This window comes from Prionailurus bengalensis, chromosome C1 (assembly GCF_016509475.1).
Source record: "Prionailurus bengalensis isolate Pbe53 chromosome C1, Fcat_Pben_1.1_paternal_pri, whole genome shotgun sequence".
Lineage (NCBI taxonomy): Eukaryota > Metazoa > Chordata > Mammalia > Carnivora > Felidae > Prionailurus > Prionailurus bengalensis.
This window is the reverse complement of record NC_057345.1, coordinates 51,121,495-51,144,048: the sequence shown is the minus strand read 5'-3', so window position 1 is coordinate 51,144,048 and position 22,554 is coordinate 51,121,495. Positions and strand designations below refer to the sequence as shown.

Sequence of the window (22,554 nt, the reverse complement as noted above, 5' to 3'; positions counted from 1 at the left end):
AGGGGACTGCTGACTGAGGCCCTACCAAGCACCAAGCCCTGTTCCTCCAGGTTTACCCTGAAGGGTGAGGTCCAGCCCTTGTCATGGTCACCATACTGTTTCAATGGGCACATATCCTATGGAGACTTAGACGCAGGTTTGGATGACTTAATAATTTCCTTGGAAAACTGAGAGATAATTCATGTCCTAAAATCAGTTTCTCTTATCCTACCACCATTTAAAGGTTGATATAAATGTGGAACCCCCAGAATAGCCAGCAAGCACTTTCTCTAGGTTTAGAAGGTAATTTGAGAAATTGGTCACCCAGCCCCTTGGGGGCTGATCAAGAGATGAGAAAGAGGAGGTGGTGAGGACTGGTCTCTGGATCCCGAGGCTTACCCTTTGAAGGGCTTACTCTGGCAATGGGTGCCTCCAAAGCACCCATCGAGTTGAAAGCTTCTTTTAAGGCAGAGAGTATACCTTGCTCATTTTTGCCTGATACATAGTAGGTTCTGTCATATCGAAAGACAACCCAACTACCACCACACACACACACACACACACACACACACACACACACACACACACACACACGTGCTGGCTGCCTGAGCCCATCCCATTTCTTCAGGCCTTCAGTGTTGCCCAGCAGGAACTTGCCAAGCCAGGTTCCCACTAGAGCTACACACTGTTGCCTTGTTCCCAGGGCTCCGGCAGAGGCATTTGAGGGATTCACCCACCCCAGGTGTTCTCACTGGCCACACTTTATGAGCTGAATTGGGTCCCTCACTCTCCAGGTCTGCAAGTGAGAAGCCCACAGATACAGGCTGTCATCTCCAGATGGGCCCTCTTCAAAGGTGCATGGGTCCCCTGGGACTGGCCCGTGGCTCTTTCCCATAATAACAGTAATCACACCATCTTTGTGCTTACAGAGAACCTCAGGGTTGACAGTGCCACAATGAAAACCAGAGCACAGGGCCTACAAAAACCCAGGTGCCTCTCTTCAATCGAAACTACGCAGGTGCTTTAGAAAACCCCCCCTGCTTAAAATCTTTGCTTTGTTCCCAACTCGCCCAACCTAGGAACATACTCATTAGGAGTTAGGCTGCTCAGGCTCTTCATCAACTTGAAATGAATACCTCTCGGTTATCGTCCAGCATTCCCTCTTTCAGCAGTGCTTACTGGGTGCAGACCAAAGGGCAGGCACTGAGCCAGGTGCTGGGATATTCTTTCTGGGCCAGTAGCCACAGGTCAGATCTAGAGTCTGACCTGGCGGAGAAAGATTTATCAAACGGCGCCAGATACCAACTTACAAATGGTGGTAAAAGGAAGGTACAGTCATGAGGCCTTTTCAGAGAAAGAAGCTGTTATGTTTTGTGAAGCCCATGAACATCCTTCGGGGTCCTGCTGAAACGCCACTTCCTTCCTCTGCTTTCCCCATCCCTACACACACACACACACGCACACGCACACACACACCATATACACACAGAGCACCATCCTCTTCTCTGATCTGTGTTCCTCTTTCAACTTGTTTGGCTCTTTGCCATGCATTATAGTGATTTACAGGTGTGTGGAGCCCTGATGGGAGCTGGACTCCATCCTGGTGAAGACTGAAGAGCTTTAGGCTGAGGGTGAATACCTCCCACCTGCTTCCAGGGATTTTCACATTTTAGGAAGTAAAATTCCACCCATATACAATGGAGCAGAGAACAGTCCAGTGGGGTCTTGGGTGCCCCCCCCAATATGCTAAATCCATGAGTATTTACGAAGCAGAGTATAAAAATATTCACACTAACTGGGCTACATAAGGGTCACAGATAGCCTCACATCGGGTTTTGTCTCCTAATTTACTTGGAGGCAAATGAATTACCATAAAAGTGGTTTGGGAGCTGTTGAGATATCAGAATTCCAGAATGGGATTGAGCCATTCATACAAGAACATGGCTGCCATCGCAGAGCTTAGCTTAGCATCCATTGCATTGAGTTGGCCTTCCCCGCCACTCTCTGTAGAGAATGGCCCATGTTGTTGGCTGAGAGCCCTTCTGAATACAGCTTCTTTACAGAGTGGGCCTGGCAGCTTCCTGCATTATTGCAGCAGTGTAAAAAGCACTGTGGTATCATGTATCAGGTGTAAAAATGGGTATGTCCTTTTATGCTGTAAGCCCACTTCTCTAAGAGTTGGTCCTTAAGAAACAGGTAGAATTGGGGAAATACTGTCTGCACTATATTTATAGTGGTGAAGACCTAGAAATGTAAGTCTCCAATAGAAAGGAAACAGTTCATTAACTTATGGAATATTAACACAGCCAATAAGAAAAATTTTAAGAAGAGGGAAAAATCTTGTAGTGTGCCATGGTATGTTAAAAATAAAAGCAGACTGGGGGGGGTGCCTGGGTGGCTCAGTCAGTTAAGCATCTGACTTCAGCTCGGGTCATAATCTCTCAGGTCCTGAGTGAGAGCCCTGAGTCAGGCTCTGTGCTGACAGAGCAGAGCCTGTTTGGGATTCTGTCTGTCTGTCTCTCTGTCTCTCTCTCTGCCCCTCCTCCATACACTCTATCTCAAAAATAAATAAACATTTAAAAAATAAAGTAAAACGAAAGCAGATTCAAAATTGATATATACTATCATTCCTCTATGTAAAAACCAACGACAAATTCGCACAGGAGAAAAGACTGGAGGGAAACATACCAAAATGCTAACTTTCATTAAGGTCTGGGCAATGGAAAAATGGAAGAGTTATTTTCTTTCCTCTATTTTCCAATTTAAAAAAGAAGTATTAAAAACCATGTGGGAAAACAAGCAAACAAACCATGTGACACTTCTTATTTCCATCGGCACAGATTTTCCAGAAGTGAATGATGTTTCTGTGGAAGGGGACCCATTTTTCGTGAGCCTCATGCCATTCTAATCTCCACCTCTCCTAGGGTCACTGGATGCTTGGAATAGACTTCAATGTCCCATGCCTACCCGGTCCTTCCAACTCACCCTTCTCTGGGGCAGGAGGCAGACACGATAAAATTGTTTCTCCTTTTCTTTCTTCCCTGTAGGCTGGCCGAACAGCTCTGTCCATCGTTCTGAAATCACCCGCCCATGTGGAAATTGCAGGGCTTCTGCGGGCCCACGCAGAGCAGGGCAGGTCCCTGGGGCCGTAGGGGCTACAGAAGAATTGGCAGCTGGGAACAAAAGACTCCTTCTCTGGACTCCTTCTTAGCCCTTGGAGAGGGCATGGGTCAAAGCCAGAGGGCCGCCCTTCAAGAGAAGAAACTATGTCAAATATGCACATACATTCCTGTTATATAATTCTGCTCATTAGAACGCTTTGTAGTTTTTGCCTTAGGCCAAGCTCCAAAACTACGCAGGCTGCAGAGCAGGGTATAAGATGCAGGTTGCATTGGTGTTGTCTAAAAATCCCCAACATCTTCAGCCTTGAATTCCTCATGACTCTATCCTTTGTAGCACCATGTAGCGAGCAGACAGGCAGGAGCACATTAGCAAAGCAATACTTTTTACATGGAATTTTAAAGTGCACCATCTTTTTTGTTTTTTTAATCAGTTACATGAATATGTCTCATTGAATATGCATGTCTAGAGAGGATTGGGCGGGGAGGGGAGGGGGATTTGGGGGGAGGTGGATTTAAGCAGCCACTCTGGCAATCATTCTCTAGAGGACCCTAGGAGAATCACCATACTGACAGCTGAAACTGAACAAACCCCATCCGGGGCCTTTGTTTGGCTAGGGTTGATACAGAAATCTTAAATTCAGGCAAAGTAGAAAGAGCATATTGGTATCAATGCCAGGTATACAGTCTTGACCATTTCTGAGTCATTAAGTGGCCCCAATTTGCACCAGGGAAATTGGAATTAATTAGGAAATCCAATCCAGTGAAGCACACCACATGTATTTAGGCAGAGCCTAGTTACATCAGCTATTCTGAATCTATGAAAGAAACAAATAGGAATGAGCATCCTCCTGGGGACAGGCTGTTGTCATCTAGAAGCCACCACATAACCTCTAGAGCCATATCCATGGCCTCATGGGAGTCCTGGCTCCTTTCCCCTCATAGACCTTGAGTGAACTCTGAGCCCTCATGAGGCGCTGAGGTTTCTGAGGCTCCTGGTTGCAAAACCTGTCACTTTGGACTGCAGCAGGAGTGTGGGAGCTGAGCAGGGCATGGCCCTCTCTGGGCTCACTCCTCTCTCCACTAGACAGACAGTTCTCTCTTAAACTTCCATAATCCCAGGGGCCCATATGTGCATGGCTTCTATTCAGTAACTCACACAAAGTTATCTATGAATTTGTTCTTAAAGTCTCCTATGCAAAAAAAAAAAAAAAATCCTCTTTGTATAAAAAGAAAAGACATCGAAGTTTGGTGAGTCTCACATTGGAATATCAAAACCTCTAGTTCTCATTTTGACTCAGATGTCAATTTGCTTGTTGTCCCTTGGGAGAGTCATGAAACCTCCTTGAACCCTAGTTTCATCATCTCCCAAAAAGGAAATTATCATACAACCTATCTCCTGGGGGTGTTATACAAGGAACAGCTGATGGAAGTTTGGGAATCAAATTTGTAACCCATACTGACTGTCTACAGAAATGGCGCAGCAAACTTCTATACGCTGTTGGGATTCATGAGCATCTCAAAGTCCCAGAGCAGGACACTGATGTGTGACAGTGTTGCTCAGAGGTAGAGAGAATGGAGCAAATAATGAGCTAAAAATACTTTAAGTGGGTTTACGTTGACCTGAAAGCACATTTTAAGGGCAAAAACCCACCTTAAAAAAATGTTCCAGCCCAGTGCTTCTCAAACTTTGATATGCATACAATCACCTGCAGGTCTTGTTAGAATGAAGTAGGTCTGAGGGGAAGGGAGCTGAGAGTCTACATTTCTAACCAGTTCTCAGGGGATGCTGATGTTCCTGGGCCACACCACACTTGGAGTATCAAGGCTCCGGCCTGGCCTGACTGTTTATATATTAAAATGCTGCCCCTCAATCTTTTGTCTCAAAGGTATTTCTTTGCATTTCTCTAGTCTTGGTTCTTGGAATTTGCACTGTGGGTCTTATTCGCTATTGAAGTTCTGCAGACAGCAGGAGGGGTTCCATGTCCTATGTTGCCAAGTTAGAGTCTATTTCCGTATCTCACATTAGGGTGGCAAATTTCATTTGGGTCACGTTACCTTTTAATGATCTCATTTGAGTCCAGCTATTAAGCACAGCTTATATACCAGAGAAGGGTTTGAAGCCATTGAATTACTATCCAAAAAGCTTTGTCCACCCTTTCTCAGATTTTTAGTATGTTTCTCCTCATCTTGAGTTTGGAATGTGAACACATGATCTCCCTCCTTATAACTATTCCATTCTATTGGAATGTCTGAGCCCAGAACATGGTGAGATTGAACAAGCACAGCCTGCCTCCCTGTCATTGTCTCTCAGTTCCAGAACTCATTCAACAAACATCTATTGAAACCAGCCAGGTACCTGACACTGTTCCTGGTGCTGGCTTTTATTTATGTATTTTAGTCATTTCAGCTTTATTATTCTTGTTGTTGAAGTACAGTCGACATAAAATGTTTTATTAGTTTTAGGTATACAGTTTTTTACTTAATTAATTTTGTTTATTCTTATTTTTTTGTTTTTATTTTTGAGAGAGAGAGCATGAGCTGGGAAGGGACAGAGGAAGAGGGAGAGAGAGAATCTTAAGCAGGCTTTGTGCCCAGTGCAGAGCCCAAAGCGGGTCTCGATCTCACAATCATGAGCTCATGATCAGAGCCAAAATCAAGTCAGATGCTTAATCGACTGAGCCACCTAGGCGCTCCCAACATGTTAATTCTATACGTTACTCAGTGTTGACCACAGTGTAGTCACCATCTGCCACCATATGACATTATTACAATATTACTGACTACATTCCCTATGCTGTACTTTCCATCTCCGCGACTTATTTATTGTATAACTATAAGTTTGTACCACTTAGTCCCCTTCGTCTGTTTTGCCCATCCCTCCTCAACAGCATTCATCATCAGGGAAATGCAAGTCGAAGCCACAATGAGTTATTACACCAGTCAGAATGGCTAGTAACAAAAAGACAAGTGTTGACAAGGACGTAGAGTAAAGGGAACCCTCAGGCTCTGTTAGTAGGAATATAAACTGGTGCGGCCATTATGGAAAATAATATGGAGATTTCTCAAAAAATTAAAAAGGAAATACTATATAATCCAGTAATTCCACTACTGCACATTTGCCCAAAGAAAACAAAAACATTAACTCAAAAAGATATATGCATTGGCACTGGCTTTAGTCACGTCTAAAAAAAAGGTATCTAAGGTCACCGTGATCCCAAACCCAGGTTTCCAAAAACATTAAGCCAAGTCTCCACTGATTAATAGACTGGTCAAATGTCTGACAGCACAACCTCCAAGCAACATATATCAGCCTTACTGGGGACAGAAATTAAGCTCAGGCCTGGAGAGAGGCCCCTAGACACCTTAGCTTCCCTCACTGACTTCATGGAGCTTCCAACCTGCTTTTGGAAGACAGGACACATGCACCAACAGTAAGAAATAAGACCAGGAAATATAGTTTATTCTACAAATATTTCAGGAGTGCCCACTGTGTGCAGGCAGTGGGTTCACATTCGAGATCTATAGTTCAGGTTTCCACTTAACCATCTACTTGGGAAAACAGAATGGTGAGAAGGAAGAAAGCCCAGAATACTACAAGTCTTAAGAACTGCTCTTAGGAATTCAAGGAAGGCTTCCTGAAGGAAGAGGTATCTGAACTAAAAGAGTAAATGGATTCAAGATTAATGGGGGGCATCTGGGTGGCTCAGTCAGGTAAGCATCCAATTTCGGCTCAGGTCATGATCTCACAGTTCATGGGTTCAGGCCCCGGGTTGGACTCTGTGCTGACAGCTCAGAATGTGAAGCCTGCTTTGGATTCTGTGTCTCCCTCTCTCTCTGCCCCTCCCTCACTCGCACTCTGTCTCTCTGTATCTGTCTAAAAAATAAACATTAAAAAAAAAAAAAAGTGGATGTTTGCCAAAAAAGGAAGAGAAGTGAGAAGTGAGGAGAGCCCAGAGTGCACCAGGCACAGATCAGCACTGCTGAGGCTGAAAGATGGGACTGCAGGCATATGGGGACCTTCAAGCAGTTCAACAGGACTTTCATGTGGAGCTTGAGTGAGATGCTGAGATCAAAGGGTAGGTTTGGAAGAGAGGAGACTGACAATACATGAGGACAGATGATAAAGAGCTAAAGGGGCTTTGTTCAAAAGGCAGTGGAGAGCTACTGAAAAACAGATTGATTGACAGCTAAGAAATTCATTTTTCTAACCCTCCTTTAACACAGATTTATCAGGTACCTCCCCTCATCCAAGCACTGTGTTTGGGGCTGGGGACATACTGGACAAGTTAGATACAGAATTTAGTTTCGCAGAAAAGAAAGACAAACCAGTCATTCTGACACAGCATGATGCATGTTGCAACTGGGAAAGTACAAGGTGCTATGGGGACACATAGGTGGGACCCTCGGCCTCATCTGAGGGTGGGGAGGGGGCCCAAGAAGGCTTCCTGGAATATTTAAGCTATCTGAAGTATGGAAAGGTAGAGCCATGCAGAGGAGCAGAGGAAGAAGCATGCATAAAACCTCAAGGTGAGAAAGAACCCTGATTTGGAGCATTAAAAGAACTTCAGGGTTCATGGAGTAGAAAAAAGAAAGAATTGCAAGATGAGGCCAGAGAAAAGGCCACTGTAACAAATTTGAACTTGGAGGCACTAGGAAAGCAGGAAGTGACACTCAGATTTACATTTTAGAAAAGCACTTCAGTTTTTGGGCATGAGTGACAATTATTCAATGAACATCTGTGGTCTACCTACTCTAGGTCCTAGGCTCCAGAGTTAATGGTTTGGTGGAGGAAACAGACATAGGTTGATGACTGTGCAAAAGGATGCGTAGCAGATGTCAGAACAGTGCTGTGGAGGCTGACTGTGCCGGAAGGAGTTAAGGAAGCCTCACAGAAGAGGGGGCTTTTCTGCTAAGCCATAAGGATGTGTAGGAGTTTGGGCATTTTAGATAGAACAGCAGCCATAAAGATGTGGCATAGGAAAGAGCATGGCCTGTCTAGGCGATGGAAGGAATTCCAGAATGACTTCAGTTTGGGTTACACTATGGGAGTGCCCAGAGAGAAGATATAAGAAGGTCCGTAGACACATCCCACTTGTATGTTTGACATTAGGAATTTCAACTTGAGCCTGCACCTTGAGAAGGAATCACAAATTCCTTTGAGAATCTGAAGCTCTCTTCAGAAAAATACACATATGTGCAAAATTTGCATGTAAGTCCCAGGATTCAAAAATTGGCAGTTAAAATCTCACTGCTATAAGCAATAATAATAACAATAAATAAATAAGTAAATAAAATAAAATAAAATAAAATAAAATAAAATAAAATAAAATAAAATAAAATAAAATAAAATAAAATAAAATTTAACTGCTATAAGCAGTGGGGAGCTGGGTATGATTTGCACTTGAGAATGATCACAGGGGGAACCTGGAGAGAGACTAGAAGCAAGATCAGTTAGAAGGTTCTTGGGAGATGCTAGGTATAAAGCTCTAAAAGCCTGGCCTGTGATGACATCAGTGGGGATAAAGAATAGGGCCCTATGAGAAAGGCATCAGGAGTGGGATGTGTCAGGATGTTCTGACAAACTGAATGGTGGAGAGGGGTCAAAAGTGAGTGACAGGAAAATGGTGATTCCATTGTCCCCAGTATCTACTCTTCCCCTCCTCCTTAGTAAAAGAATCCTCAATTTTTATCTGGACACATCATCACCCAGAATACTCCATCTCCCAGCCTCCTTGCAGCTTGATGTGGTCATGTAACTAAGTTCTGGCTAATGAGATGTAAGTAAAGTGATGTGTGCACACCCTGGCTCCTGCATTTAAAGGGAAGGGAAATACATTTCCCCCTTCCCACTGGCAGGACTGTGCTGGTAATTCATCTTGATCCATAAAGATAAGGCCAATACCCTAGGGTTCACAGGGTGGCAAGTCAGAAAGAGCTTAGACCCTCCAACACTGTAAAGCCATCAGCTCTGCTCTGGATTATTTATTCCCCATTTATATGTGAGCACAAAATAATCCTTTTACTTGTTAAAGCCATTGTACATTTGGATCTCTGTTGCAGTAGGAACTGGACAAATGCACTCAGCACTTCATGACAGGCTCAAGGGTCTAGTGCTGTGGGTAGTGGATTTCAGGAGGGAAAAGCTTGGCAAGGCTCTTGGAGCATCCTTTCAATGGCTAGATACAATGGATATGTCTTCACGGTACAGGACCCTGCTCCATGTCCACAGTGACATCACCCAGCCCACAAGGCCTGGCAGAAGGGGAGGTCTTGTGTCACCCCGGGAGACTCCTGAACACAGGCTCTGTATCATAAGGTAGCCAGTCCTTAAGCAAGACAGTGCCTATGAACTGGTCCGGCATGGAAATATGGGCAGGACTAGGGAATGTTCTGAGAAAATTGAATAAAGAAACATGGAACAGCAGAGTTTCATGCAACAACAGTGGGTTATGGCTGGGAAGTAAAAAGAGAGAGAGGCCATGAGGTGGAATGAGGCATAAGGAGAGAGAATCCACATGCACAGAGTCAAGTATGAGATATCAGGAACTATGGGCTGAGAAAAGGAGAACAAAGAAAAGGGTAAGTCTATCAGGTACATGCCTTGGGACTGCCTGCTAGGTGTCCCTTCCCATCTGGCATCCACATGACCATGGCAGGAGCTGCCGAGTTCCTACAAGAAAACCTGGCCTCTTGGCCATTGAAGAATGGACACTGGCCACTACGTGGGCCAATTAGGCCCTCTCCCAGGAATTCTGGAGCTGGGATTTAGGAGATACAGTCTCCTGGTTGTCTCAGTTAACACCTGCAGATCTCAGAAACTACTAGTGGCCAGGTGCAGCCCTGTGGATTGAGGAACAAAAGTGACTGACTCTTCAGCCAGAAAGACTGAAGTAAACAGACTTCTTGGCTTCCCCAGGGCAATCCCTGCTCCCTCCTGAAGACCCCAACAGATACCCACACTTCAATGCCATAGTTACCCTACTTGTTTCCTATGCCCAGTCTCCTCTCTGGCCTCTGTAGCATGGTGTCTGGAATCAGCTATCACAGGTATTGAATTCCAGCTGGACTATTTGGTCACTCAGGCTCTTATTCTATAAACTGGGGATAATAGCTTCCCCTCTGTTCTTGTAAGTGGTTAATTGAAGTATCCACATAGTGCTTGGCCCTTGTGGCAGAACTCAATACACAGTAGAGCACTTCCCCCTTCCCCTGGCCACTTCAACCTTTCCCCCTAGACCTAGCCTCATAAAAATGGCAGCTTGCCTTCACTAATTACTTAGAACTACCCAGGCATCAGTCTTAAAGGTGTTATATGAAATCATCTATTCTTCACAATAATCCTGTGTAGGTATTGATATTATTCCTGTTGTACATATGAAGAAACCAAAGCACAGAGAGGTTATATAACTCTTCCAAGACCACACAGCTAGTAAATACGAGATCTGGGATTTCAAGCCAAGGAATTCTGGCTCAGTGATCATACACCATTGCCCGCCATATTTCCGGAGCGCTTCTGGCTTCCTTGCCAGTGACCCAGGCTGGGGAGGGGTGCCCAGCAGCAGGGGGTAGACACAGCTGAGGAAACAAAGCTGCTGCAGGGAGCCAGCATTTAGTCAGTGGCTGACTTGCAGGTCCTACTGGGTGGCCCCAGGACAGAGTAGACCAACAGGCAGAGAGCTGGGGATCAGAACAGCTCAGGGGTGAGGATTCCCATGTATTCAACATTCCTGGGGAAGAAAGCAGCCTTCTGCCCAGGAAGCAGATAGACTGAACCCCACACTGACTAAACTGCCCTTTCGTAGGTAATTCCTTACTGTTCCAAATCCATTCCTTTACTCTCATCCCCATCCTGGAGAAAGATGGGTCTGGACCAGAGGGAGCCCAGCCAGTGTCTGAGGGGGGTTGCACCTGCCTTCCTCCTGCCTCACTTCCCCCTCCCATACCCCACCCTGCTCCCATGCTCAGTGAAGACCAGGTAACAGCTCTGAGGCCTTTGCTCTGAAGCAAACAGAACCGTCCCATTGTTCACTGGGAGGTAGGGGAGACATTCTCTAATCCCCTCCTGCCTTAGAAGTAACGAAATTTCCATTCTTCTCCAGAAGGGAAAACTACAGGAAGAAACTAGATGCCCTCCTCCACAATCCCAGCAGATCCAGAGCAGGACTGGGGTAAAGCTCAGATTCTGGTCTCCATTCTGCCTGCCTATGGAGTGGGATCACGCTGGTCTGTCTTCCACCCTTTAGTGGCTCAGAAGAGCAGGCCTGGCCCTGAGGGGAGTGGGGGGGGGGGGGATGGGGGCTGAGGTTCTGAACACCAATCCTCATGTGTGTAGGGGTGTGGTTTCCCCACATCCAGGCAATTCTTGGGCACCAGCTGGGTGACCTACCATTCAGCTCAACTCTGACACTATGCCCCTGGAGATAGCATCAGATTCCATAGATTAAAGGCTCCAACCTCCAAGACTGCCCCTTCACACTTCACACGCCAGCCACAAACCCAGGCTGTCACCTGTGCTTCCTACACACTGGCTATAGATTAGAGGTTCCAGTGACCCCCTCCTTGGGCTCAAGTAATTTGCTAGAAGAGCTCACAGAACTCAGAGAAACATTTAACTTATTACATTGTTACTAGTGACCAAGGCATGAGAGCCCCTGGCTCTGGAGGCCCCAAAGGTTTGTCCACTCTCAGCTGACAAAATCTAGAGACAAGTGCTGGTCAAATAAGAACGTTTATTCCAGTAAGACCCACATCAGGAAGACAGTGGACTAACACCCCAAGAACTGTCTTCAAGATGCTGAGAATACTTCTAAGTTTATGTAGGAAATATATGGAACAAAGATTGGTGGGTATATGCAGCTAAACAGCAAAGGTTGGGTTGATCACTGTCATGGGGTGAATTATGGGGGGTACGGTGGCATCAGAACAGTCATTATTGCTTGGGGAGTTAGTTTTGGTGCCCATTACAGGATATTTTGCCTGCTGGGTCCCTTGCTGAAGTTAACAGATAAGCAGGAGGGAAAAAAATAAGCGATTAAGAGGAACAGGTTAAAGGCAAATGGAGTCAGTCAGGGCAATGACTGGGTCCTCCTTTGAATCCCCATGTCAAGTCACCATTCCATTTCAACGGAAGGAGAAGGGATGACGGTCATGTCTTCTGTAAACTACTTCCTGCTGATCAGGGATGACGTAGGGATGTCGGGATGGAAGACTTTGACAGGGTAGGAGACCTTTGTTTCTTGGGTTCCTTCTGAGATGGACAGCAATCTTCCATGGGGGTTCTCACCCACTTACACGTTGTGAGTCCTGACAAAAGTCACTGTCTGGAGGTGCCTTCCTAATACAGGTGTGATGAATCCGTGGCTTGACGCCTGCAAGTTTTGAAGTAGGGCTAGTTAGCATCTCGTGAGGACCTGTCCATTTTTCAGTTAACTGATCTTCTGGTCCTTGGTTCTTCCAAGGTCCTTGGTTCTTTAGTAGGACCCACTCTCCTGGCTGAAAAAGGGGGCAGTGTCTGCTCAGGAAATGGTTTGATCTTAGAAAAGACGAACTCGTGTGTAGATGTCAAAATTTGATTCAGCTGCTGCACATATTATTTAATTCTATTTTTATGTTCTAGAAAGGGGAAAACACCCCTTTACTCAAGTCGAAAGGGTTTCGCATATATCGTCTCATAAGGGCTCAGTGGGAGCCCTACTTCCAGAGGCCACCCTTATACAGAGCATGGCAACAAGAAGTGGCTTTTCCCAAGTCAGGCGAGTCTCTTGGCACATTTTAGCAAGGGCTTTCTTTAAAGTATGGTTCATTTTTTTCTGTTTTACCTGTTGATGAGGTGGAGGGGAATGATTCCTAACCACAAATTGTTTAAGAAGTACTATTCTACATAATGTCATTGCACATAGCACATTGCATTTTATCTGTTTACGTCTCTCTTTCATACTAAGCTGTGGACTGAGGGCAAGTAGGGAGACTTCATATTTCTTCACCTTTTAATTCCCATTGTGTAGCTTCTGACCTGACAGAGTAGACAATAATAAACTGAATTAATATGTAGGCCCATGCTGGATCACCTAGGACTACGCACGGTGAACATAAGACCAAGGCCTTTGTCCTACTGGACCAGAAACGCTCTAACCCAAATCCCCTTTGTCCGAAGTCAGAATCAGTTCCAGAACTTGGGGAGAGGTTGGGATGACAGATGAGATTGTTACATGCTGCCTTCTTCAAAGGACCACCAGAGCTACATGTTGATACGACAAGGCTGAATTCCTTTTCTCAGTAAGACTTCATCTTAGTAGCATCCTAGAGAGGGGAGAGCCAAGTGGGAAGTCTATGAGGTTTTGGAGTCTGGGTTAAGGCAATTCAGCAGGGTTTTTTTGTTTCTGGTTTGTTTTTAAAAGTTTATTTATTTATTTTGAGAGGGCACACATGCGAGTGGGGGGGGAACAGAGAGAAAGAATCCCAAGCAGGCTCCTCGAGGTCACCACACACTGTGAGATCGTGACCTGAGCCAAAATCAAGAGCTGGACTCTTAACCGACTGAGCCACCGAAGCACCCCCAACAGTTCTTTTAATAAAGCATTTGATTAGGAACACAATATGATAATTTAAGATTGGTGTCCATAGCAAGGAGAGCATTTTTAAGGTAAGGGGTTCAAAAAATCTTGGGAATTAAAATTGTCATTTGATTGAACAATTTAATGATCATTTAAATATTTTTTTTGGGGGGGGGCACCTGGATGTGTCAGTCAGTTGAACACCCAATTCTTTTTAAAAAAAATTTTTTTTCAACGTTTATTTATTTTTGGGACAGAGAGAGACAGAGCATGAACAGGGGAGGGGCAGAGAGAGAGGGAGACACAGAATCGGAAACAGGCTCCAGGCTCCGAGCCATCAGCCCAGAGCCCGACGCGGGGCTCGAACTCACGGACCGCGAGATCGTGACCTGGCTGAAGTCGGACGCTCAACCGACTGCGCCACCCAGGCGCCCGGAACACCCAATTCTTGATTTCAGCTCAGGTCATGATCTCATGGTTCATGAGATCGAGCACTGCTTTGGGCTCTGTGGACAGCAAGAAGCCCACTTGGGATTCTCTCTCTCATCTCTCATCTCTCTCTCTCTCTCTCTCTCTCTCTCTGCCCCTTCTCCCATTCATGCTCTTTCTCTCACAATAAATAAGTAAATAAACTTTAAAAAATAGGTTTTTTTAAAACTTTGAGGAATAAATTATTTCAACTTTTATCTTCTGGGCCAGTTTCCTGAAATAGTTAATGTATATTGATGAAGACAGTGGAATGGGAACATCATATTAATGCAGATAGTGGCTGTGTGGGTGTAGAAGGTTTCAACTCTCAGGAGTCAGGTGGCCAACTGAGGGAGAAGAGAGCTGGGGAGGTTCAGAGCTGATGTGCCCAGACACCTATCAGTTTCTCATCACGATGCTATAAAATAATCCTGCAACAGGAAACTCTCATCCCTCTTAATACGATTGATTTTTAGTCACTGGTCCCATTGGAAGCCATTTGGTCTTTCTCTTCCACCTTCCGTCTCCCTCTGTTGCTTGACTCCATCATTAGGCTGGAATAACTGCTTAAAATCTTCTCACCCAGAGCCTGCCATGGTTTGTGTGAGCATTTGCCAGTGGGCAAGTCACATATGACTGCACTGGTGACCTTTTCCATGCCCCTCCTGGTCTGTGTGCAGTCTGGAAGCAGGATGCCTGCCCTGAAGCTTCCGAAGCGATTATGCTATTGCAGACATCAGGCAAAATGAGCAAGCCCCGCAGGGGTGAGTACTGATGTGTGGTAGAAAGGTCAAGTAATGCAGCACACAGCCTCTGCTGGAGAGACACAGACGCATCTGGCCCAGACAAGGAAACCTAATCTAATTTCCAAACAGGAAGAACACAGTTCCCTGGGATGAAACACCAGGACTGATATGCCTAGAAGCTTATTGGGAATGGGAGGTAGGGGATGACTAACATTTACTGAGGGCCCGTACAGCAGTTGTTACACAGCATTTCATGGAAAAGCTTAGCATATACACAATCTTTATCAATAGAATAGTATTTTCAATACCCTAGGAAAGAACTCGGTTTATAGGAAATCTATAGCAAACTTTCTCTCTGAAATGAGGGAAGCATTCCCTGTTTGTTTGTTTTGAATCCAGCTGCCCTCTCTTTGATATTATCCAAATGAAGGAACCGGTCGGCAAGGTCGGCAATTTCTCCTGGATGTGTGCTACCCAGTAGGTGAGGTGGGAGCTGACCTCCCCCCAGCCTCAGCCACATCAACAATCCTCTCATCTCATTTGTTAATTGTGAATAAAATAAAAAGATCTGAAGGAGTGAAAAGCCCATTCTTTCTGGAACCTACATCCCATCAAGTGCCGCTCTGTGATACATATTTACTCATTTAGAATTGAGAATGAGGGGTTACTTAAAAAAAATAAATATTTGGGGTGCCTGGCTGGCTCAGTCAGTAGAGCATGGGACTCTTGATCTTTAGGTCATGAGTTCAAGCCCCACGATGGGCACAGAGTTTACTTTTAAAAAATAAAATGTAGAATTGGAAATAAGGGAAGCCTTCTTTCCTTCCTTCACTCATTGTAGCTCTGTCACCTGCTTTTAGGACCCTGATCTCTCTGGTTCTCCTCCTTCAGACCTCCAACTCAGGCTTCTCTTTTTGCTTTTTGTTTAAAATGGAAAGTTTATTTGCTCAGTACAAAAATAGGATGCAAGGACGGTCATGACAAATATACAGAAACATGTAGATCAAAATAAAACTATAATTTAGTTTAAACAAAGGGAAACATATTAAAATGTTATGACAACATATTCCCAAGAGGTTTTTTTCTTCAGTTAATTTAACTATACATTTCAATAAAATAAAAGGTAAAGGATTAAGGGGAAGTTAGCTTGTGAATTTTTCTTAAAAATAAAACTCCAACTCTATCAATCCATGCCAGTTAAACACTATAGCTAAAATTTGCAAATAAATGCAAAAGGAGACGAAGGAGTTATTTACCTTTTGTGCTTGAATAATCCAGAGGAAAATGGTTACCACAACTACAGCAGGCAAACCGGTAAGACTGACCAAACTAGAACACAGTGTTGTACTAAATTTCAGTCTCAAATCCTGCTAAATGCTCATCATTAGTATGGCACATTTTAATCCATGATATGCTTTAATACCTAGACAGATCCCAATCTGTCTAGGAAGCACATAGATACTACTGTTGCTTTGTTTGTTTTTAAATATATATACATATTTAAAAAGCCAGGTATACTTCCACATACAAAGGCAGGTTTTCCCCAGGAGGAATTTACAGGCAGTAGTCTGGGGTGCAACATGAGGCTGGGTCATGTTGCAACACCATGAGGTCCTGGGTCAAACTGAAGGAAGGAGTATTTTATCTTTTTTATTTTGTTTTATTTTTTGAAATGTTTATTTTTGAGAGACGGAGAGAGCACGCACATCAATGGGGGAGGGGCAGAGAGAGAGGGGAACAGAGGATCAGAAGCAGGCTCTGGGCTGACAGCAGAGATCGTGAGGTCATGACCTGAGTGGAAGTCAGATGCTCAACCAAATGAGCCACTCAGGTGCCCAAGGAAGGAGTATTTTAAAGCGTCATCTAATTCCATGACAGCAGCCTGGTTCCCACAACGATAACAGTAACTGGGAGCACTAAAATTGGTAACCACATTCTAATCATGACACCAATTGTATCCCTCCATTACAAGCTGGTGAGCTCGAGAAGCCAGTGTGAGGCCATTCCCGTGGTTAAGTGTTTCAGAAAAGTCTTATCCACATGTGTAGCCAGCACCACATAGTGAAATACCCCACCCACCACAATCATCTGGATCTGACCACTACACATCACACATTGGGCCCTCATGTGGAACTTCCCGTAAAGGATCCAAGTCTCTTATACGACCCAGCACATCTCGGTATGGAGAGAGGCCACTGTGGAGGCAGAATATCTGTCCATCTACTAAAGTTGTAAGTAGAAGATAATCAGATAGATCTGTAACATATTTCCAAACATCGGCATTTCTATACTTTCACAGACATTCATTATAAAAGCCATATACTTGGGTAATTTCGCAGCTTTTGTGGTTTCCTCTCAATATTGTAATGTGTTCTGAGTAATACGCCTTTAAGGCCACAAGGAGAGTCACAGTCTCCACTGAATAATAGCCTCTGTCTACACAGTCGCCCATGAACAGACAGTTTGTACCTGGTGATTTTCCACCAGTTCTGAAGAGTTCAGTAAGCTCAAGAAATTGACCATGCACATCTCCGACACGGTAACAGAACAACAAACCTCTTGCACATTTTATTCTTTTGTTAAGATTTCCTTAGCCTTTTTGCACAGCATCTGTACTTGGTTCTGTTAAGCTGTTTACACACATGCAGCTCTTTGGTGAATGCCTAGCTGTCCATGGCTGCCTGAACCCCTTCCCCCGTTTCCTTCCCCCTACCCGCCCCCCAACCCTGAGTGCCCCATCGCTGCCACCAGCTCCTGGGGAGGTGGGGGGGGGGGGTGGTGAGGAAGGAGTCTCAGAGCATTTACCCCACCCAAGGCCAGCTGGGGGGAGGGGTGCTAGCCTACCCAGACCTGCCCTGTTGCTTCTGTGTCCACCTCCTGGGAGGGAGTGAGTGAAGGGTGTGGGGAGGTCAGGATGACTTTGGCCCAGGTCTTTCACTGACCACCAGGTGTCTTCCCACCACCCCCTCACCCCCACCCCCACCAGCCTCTACCCATAGGCTCCTCTTTTTTTAAGTTCTTTTTAAAGGCTTCATTCTCTGGCCAACACAAACATGAAAAGATGCTCAACATTACTCATCATCAGGGAAATGCAAGTCAAAACTATTATGAGATATCACCTCACACCTATCAGAATGGCTAAAATCAACAACACAAGAAATAAGTATCAGTGAGGATGCAGAGAAAAAGGAACCCTCCTGCACTCTTGGTGGGAATGCAAACTGGTGCAGCCACTGTAGGAAACAGCATGGAGGCTCCTCAAAACATTAAAAATAGTTGATCCAGTAATTGCACTACTGGGCATTTACTGAAGAAATACAAGAACACTAATTCAAAGGGATACATGCACCCCTATGTTTACTGTGGCATTATCTACAATAGTCAAATTATGAAAGCAGCCCAAATGCCCATGAATTGATGAATGGATAAAGATGTGGTGAATATATACATAATAGAATATTACTGAGCCATAAAAAAGAATGAAATCTTGCTATTTGCAATAACATGGATGGAGCTAGAGAGTAAAATGCTAAGCAAAGTCAGTGAGAGAAAGACAAATGCCATATGAGTTTACTCATCTGTGGAATTTAAGAAATAAAACAAATGGGGCGCCTGGGTGGCTCAGTCGGTTAAGCGTCCGACTTCAGCTCAGGTCACGAACTCGCGGTCCGTGAGTTCGAGCCCCGCGTCGGGCTCTGGGCTGATGGCTCAGAGCCTGGAGTCTGTTTCCGATTCTGTGTCTCCCTCTTTCTCTTCCCCTCCCCCGTTCATGCTCTGTCTCTCTCTGTCTCAAAAATAAATAAACTTAAAAAAAATTTAAAAAAATAAAAAAAAAAGAAATAAAACAAATGAAGAAAGGAAGGATAAGAGAGACACAAGCTAAGAAAGACACTCTTAACCCTGGAGAATAAACTGATGGTTACCAGAAGGGAGGGGGGGATGGGGATGGGTCAAATAGGTGAAGGGGATTAAGGAGGGCACTTGTGGAGATGAGCACTGGATAATGTATAGAATTGTCAAGTCACTACAGTGCACACCTGAAACTAATATAACACTATCAACCACACTGGAATTAAAATTAAAAACTTAAAAAAAAAAAAAAAAGGTTTCATCTTCAACGCTTTTCCCCTTTCTCCTCAGAATCCTCAGGACTCCAATGTTACTTTCATCCAAATCATTTCCACTCCTAACACCTTTTCCTGACCCACCTGGCTTTGGGTAATGACTATGCTGGAGTGCCTGACACCCTACGCTATTGACTGTGTCCAACACCCTGATCCAGGCACCTGCCTGAATTCCTTCTGATCTCAGGGCATGCAACTCTAAACAAGGGCTCCCACTGCCTACAGAATTTCTCTAAACTCTAGCCCTGGATTCAAGATCCGGTTTGGTCTGGCTTCCAAACAGCCATCACTACCTTGCTTGACATACCCTCTAGCTCAACACCACCTCTATGCTTTTCTGGCCTCTGAGAACTTGCTTACAATGTTTTGTCTGCTATTACCCAAGAAATCTTTTCGTGCCCAATTTCTGCACGTTCAGATCTCACCCAAGGTTCTCATTTAGTCCTTTAGGTTTGAGGTAGCAAAACACACTGAAGTAAGTAAATCCCAAAAGGCCATCTCCAGTGGGTGTGGTATCCTGGAGGTCAATACATGGCACGTATCACTACCTCGGAGGAAAATCCCGTTATACAGTAACTGCTGGTAACAGAAAAAAATACACGAAGAGTCACCTATTCCAAGAAGATAGAAAAACAATAAAATAAACCCAAAGAAAGTAAAATAAGGATAGCAGTAAAATTAAAATCAGAAATCAATGATTACAAAAACAAAAAATGAGTTTATAAGTCAAAAAGCTGAATCGCTGAACATACGGGTGTGCTAGCTAGCTTTACAGAAGAAGCAGGGAAAAGAACACAAAAACACAAAATTAGGATAAAGGGAAACTTGTTAGCGAAAATACAGATCAGTAGGAGACATTATATACCACTATAACTTAATACATTTGAAAGTCTGAACGAAATTGATGATCTTTCATGAAACTACATATTCCCAAAACTGGGTTGGAAACACATGGAAACCCTAAACAATAACACATAGAAATAAACACAATTCTCCTCCAATCAGCCCCAGATCATTTCACATGTGAACCTTTCAAATACTGAATGAACAGATTTTTTGATGCTGTTTAAACTATTCAAGAGCACAGAGAAGTAAAGGAAATACCTTAACTCATTTTACAAAACTGACAAATGACTGATCTGAGAACCTAATAAAGACAAAACTGCAGACAATTTTACTTGTAAAGTTGAAAAAATTTAAGAATATACACACACAAACCACATATAAATTGTATATATCAAATCAAGCCAGCCGTACATTAAATAACACACCAAGTAAAGTTCATTTCAGGAATCAAGGAATCAAGGATGGTCTCATATTAAGAAATTTAGTAATATAAATTAATCTTAAGTAAGTCAGAGACTTTACTATCAAAAATGCATTCACTGGGGTGCCTGGGTGGCTCAGTCGGTTAAGCGTCTGACTTCGGCTCAGGTCATGATCTCACGGTCCGTGAGTTCGAGCCCCGCGTTGGGCTCTGTGCTGACAGCTCAGAGCCTGGAGTCCGTTTCAGATTCTGTGTCTCCCTCTCTCTCTGCCCGTCCCCTGTTCATGCTCTGTCTCTGTCTCAAAAATAAATAAACGTTAAAAAAAAATAAAAAAAATGCATTCATTAAGATTTGTACACCTATTCCTCCTTATAAGCTTCTTAATAAAATGAAAATAGAGGTTCTCGGCTGGCTCTGTCAGCAGAGCATGTGACTCTCGATCTCGGGGTTGTGGGTTGCAGCCCCACATTGGCTGTAGAGATTACTTAAAAATAAAATCTTTAGGAGAACCTGGATGGCTCAGTGGGTTGAGCGTCCAACTTTGGCTCAGGTCATGATCTCGTGGTCTGTGAGTTCGAGGCCTGTGTCAGGCTCTGTGCTGACAGCTCAGAGCCTGGAACCTGCTTCGGATTCTGTGTCTCCCTCTCTCTCTGCCCCTCCCCCGCTCATGCTCTGTCTCTGTCAAAAATAAAATAACATTAAAAAAATTATTATAAAAAAAATAAAATCTTTAAGGGGTGCCTGGGTGGCCGAGTGTCTGACTCTTGATTTCAGCTAAGATTGAGATCCCCAGGTTGTGAGATAGAGTCCTGTGTCAGGCTCTGCACTGAACGTGGAGACTACTTGAGACTCATATTCTCTCTCTCTCTCTCTCTCTCTTTCTCTCTCCCCCCCATCTCTCTCCTAAATAATAAACAAAATCTTTCTGAAAAAAAAAAAAAAGAAAATGAAAGGTATTCCTTTATCTTAGTGAAAGTATTTCTCAAAACCAAAGCCAGGATGTGTTTAAAATGCTAAAACACCAGAAACATTTCTGATCAAGTCAGATTCAACAGAGGGCCTAATACTAACAGTGTTATTGAATATTATTCTAGAAGCTCCTGCCAATAGAAAAGGACCGAATTAAAATGTGTAATTAATAGAAAGGAGGTTGCAAAATTGTCATTATTTACAAAGCATATGATTGCACATCAAAAAAACAAAAACAAAAGCAAAACACCAGCTTAAGCCTACTAGAAAAATAAAAGTGAGCAAAGAGATTATTTTAAAAATTAACAAAGTGGCACCTGGGTAGTTCAGTTGGTTGGGTGCCTAACTCTTGATTTCAGCTCAGGTTATGATGAGCCCTGCGTCAGGCTCCTTGCTAATAGCATGGAGCCTGCTTGGGATCCTCTCTCTCCATCTTCCCCTCCCTTGCTCATGCTCTCTTTCTCTCAAAATAAATAAACTTAAAAAAAAAAAAAAAGAACCTGAGCAAAGGCAACCAAATGGAGTTGCCCCAAATGGAGACCTCCACAAAGTCATGTAACGACAAAGTTCTTGAATAAGTAGGATATATGTGAAGAACTCCAATGCCATTAAGTACAATTCACATACTTAAATGGGAGAACTCCTTCCTAAAGTAAAGCTACTAGAAAAATCTAAAAGAGATGTTAAAGTAAATACACTTCAGATATTTGAAGGAAGAAAGAATAGCAGAATTAACCATAAATAGGACGCAGGTGATTCTCTTACCAGCCATGACTCAAGCCATTAAGTTTTCCAGCCTCACCTGCTCTGCCAGAATCTGTTCTCTGACTGCCTCCTCTGGCACACAAAGGGGACAACAGGCTGCAGTGACTTTACTTGAAGCCAATCTGATTTTTGTTTCTACACCTGGCTCCAAGAGACGGACTCAAGGCTAGGAAGGAGAGAAAGGCAGCAACACAGGGAAGCCTCGGGAGAAGATGATCACATGGGGGCAGGGACAAGTCACTGCCCAAGAAAAGTAAGCACTTCCCCAAACACCTTTTAAGACACTTAAAATTTTTTCATGTGGAATATAAAGAAATCAGGTGGGGAGTGTAGGTAAGAGTGTGGACTCTTCATTTTCAGGACCCACTGTTTTTTAAGGGCTTGTCTAGGAAACGGATAGCTTATTAGACCCCTCTTGGCTGGCAGGCTTTTGGTGAGCCAATGGACTATTACCTGCTATCTCAGCCACGTGCCACCTTGGGACCAATCCTTACCTAAGTCAGCATTTAAAAAGCTACAGCCTGGGTGCCTGGATGGTGGCTCAGTTGGTGTAGAATCTG

The 22,554-nt window shown here is 44.1% G+C and overlaps 1 protein-coding gene and 1 pseudogene across 3 annotated transcripts in view; one reads left to right on the top strand and one right to left on the bottom strand.

The window, feature by feature from the left end:
- Window positions 1–4,972, top strand: part of KANK4 (KN motif and ankyrin repeat domains 4) — a 73,207-nt gene extending 68,235 nt beyond the window's left edge. For all 3 annotated transcript variants that reach the window (XM_043575141.1, XM_043575142.1, XM_043575143.1), the window contains one exon: window positions 3,027–4,972. In XM_043575141.1, the coding sequence (XP_043431076.1) occupies window positions 3,027–3,131 (105 nt within the window). In that variant the 3' untranslated portion in view covers window positions 3,132–4,972. The remainder of the gene's footprint in view (window positions 1–3,026) is intronic.
- An 11,665-nt stretch (window positions 4,973–16,637) lies between these two features.
- On the bottom strand, window positions 16,638–17,607 carry LOC122479405 (annotated as a pseudogene).
- Window positions 17,608–22,554: the final 4,947 nt, after the last annotated feature.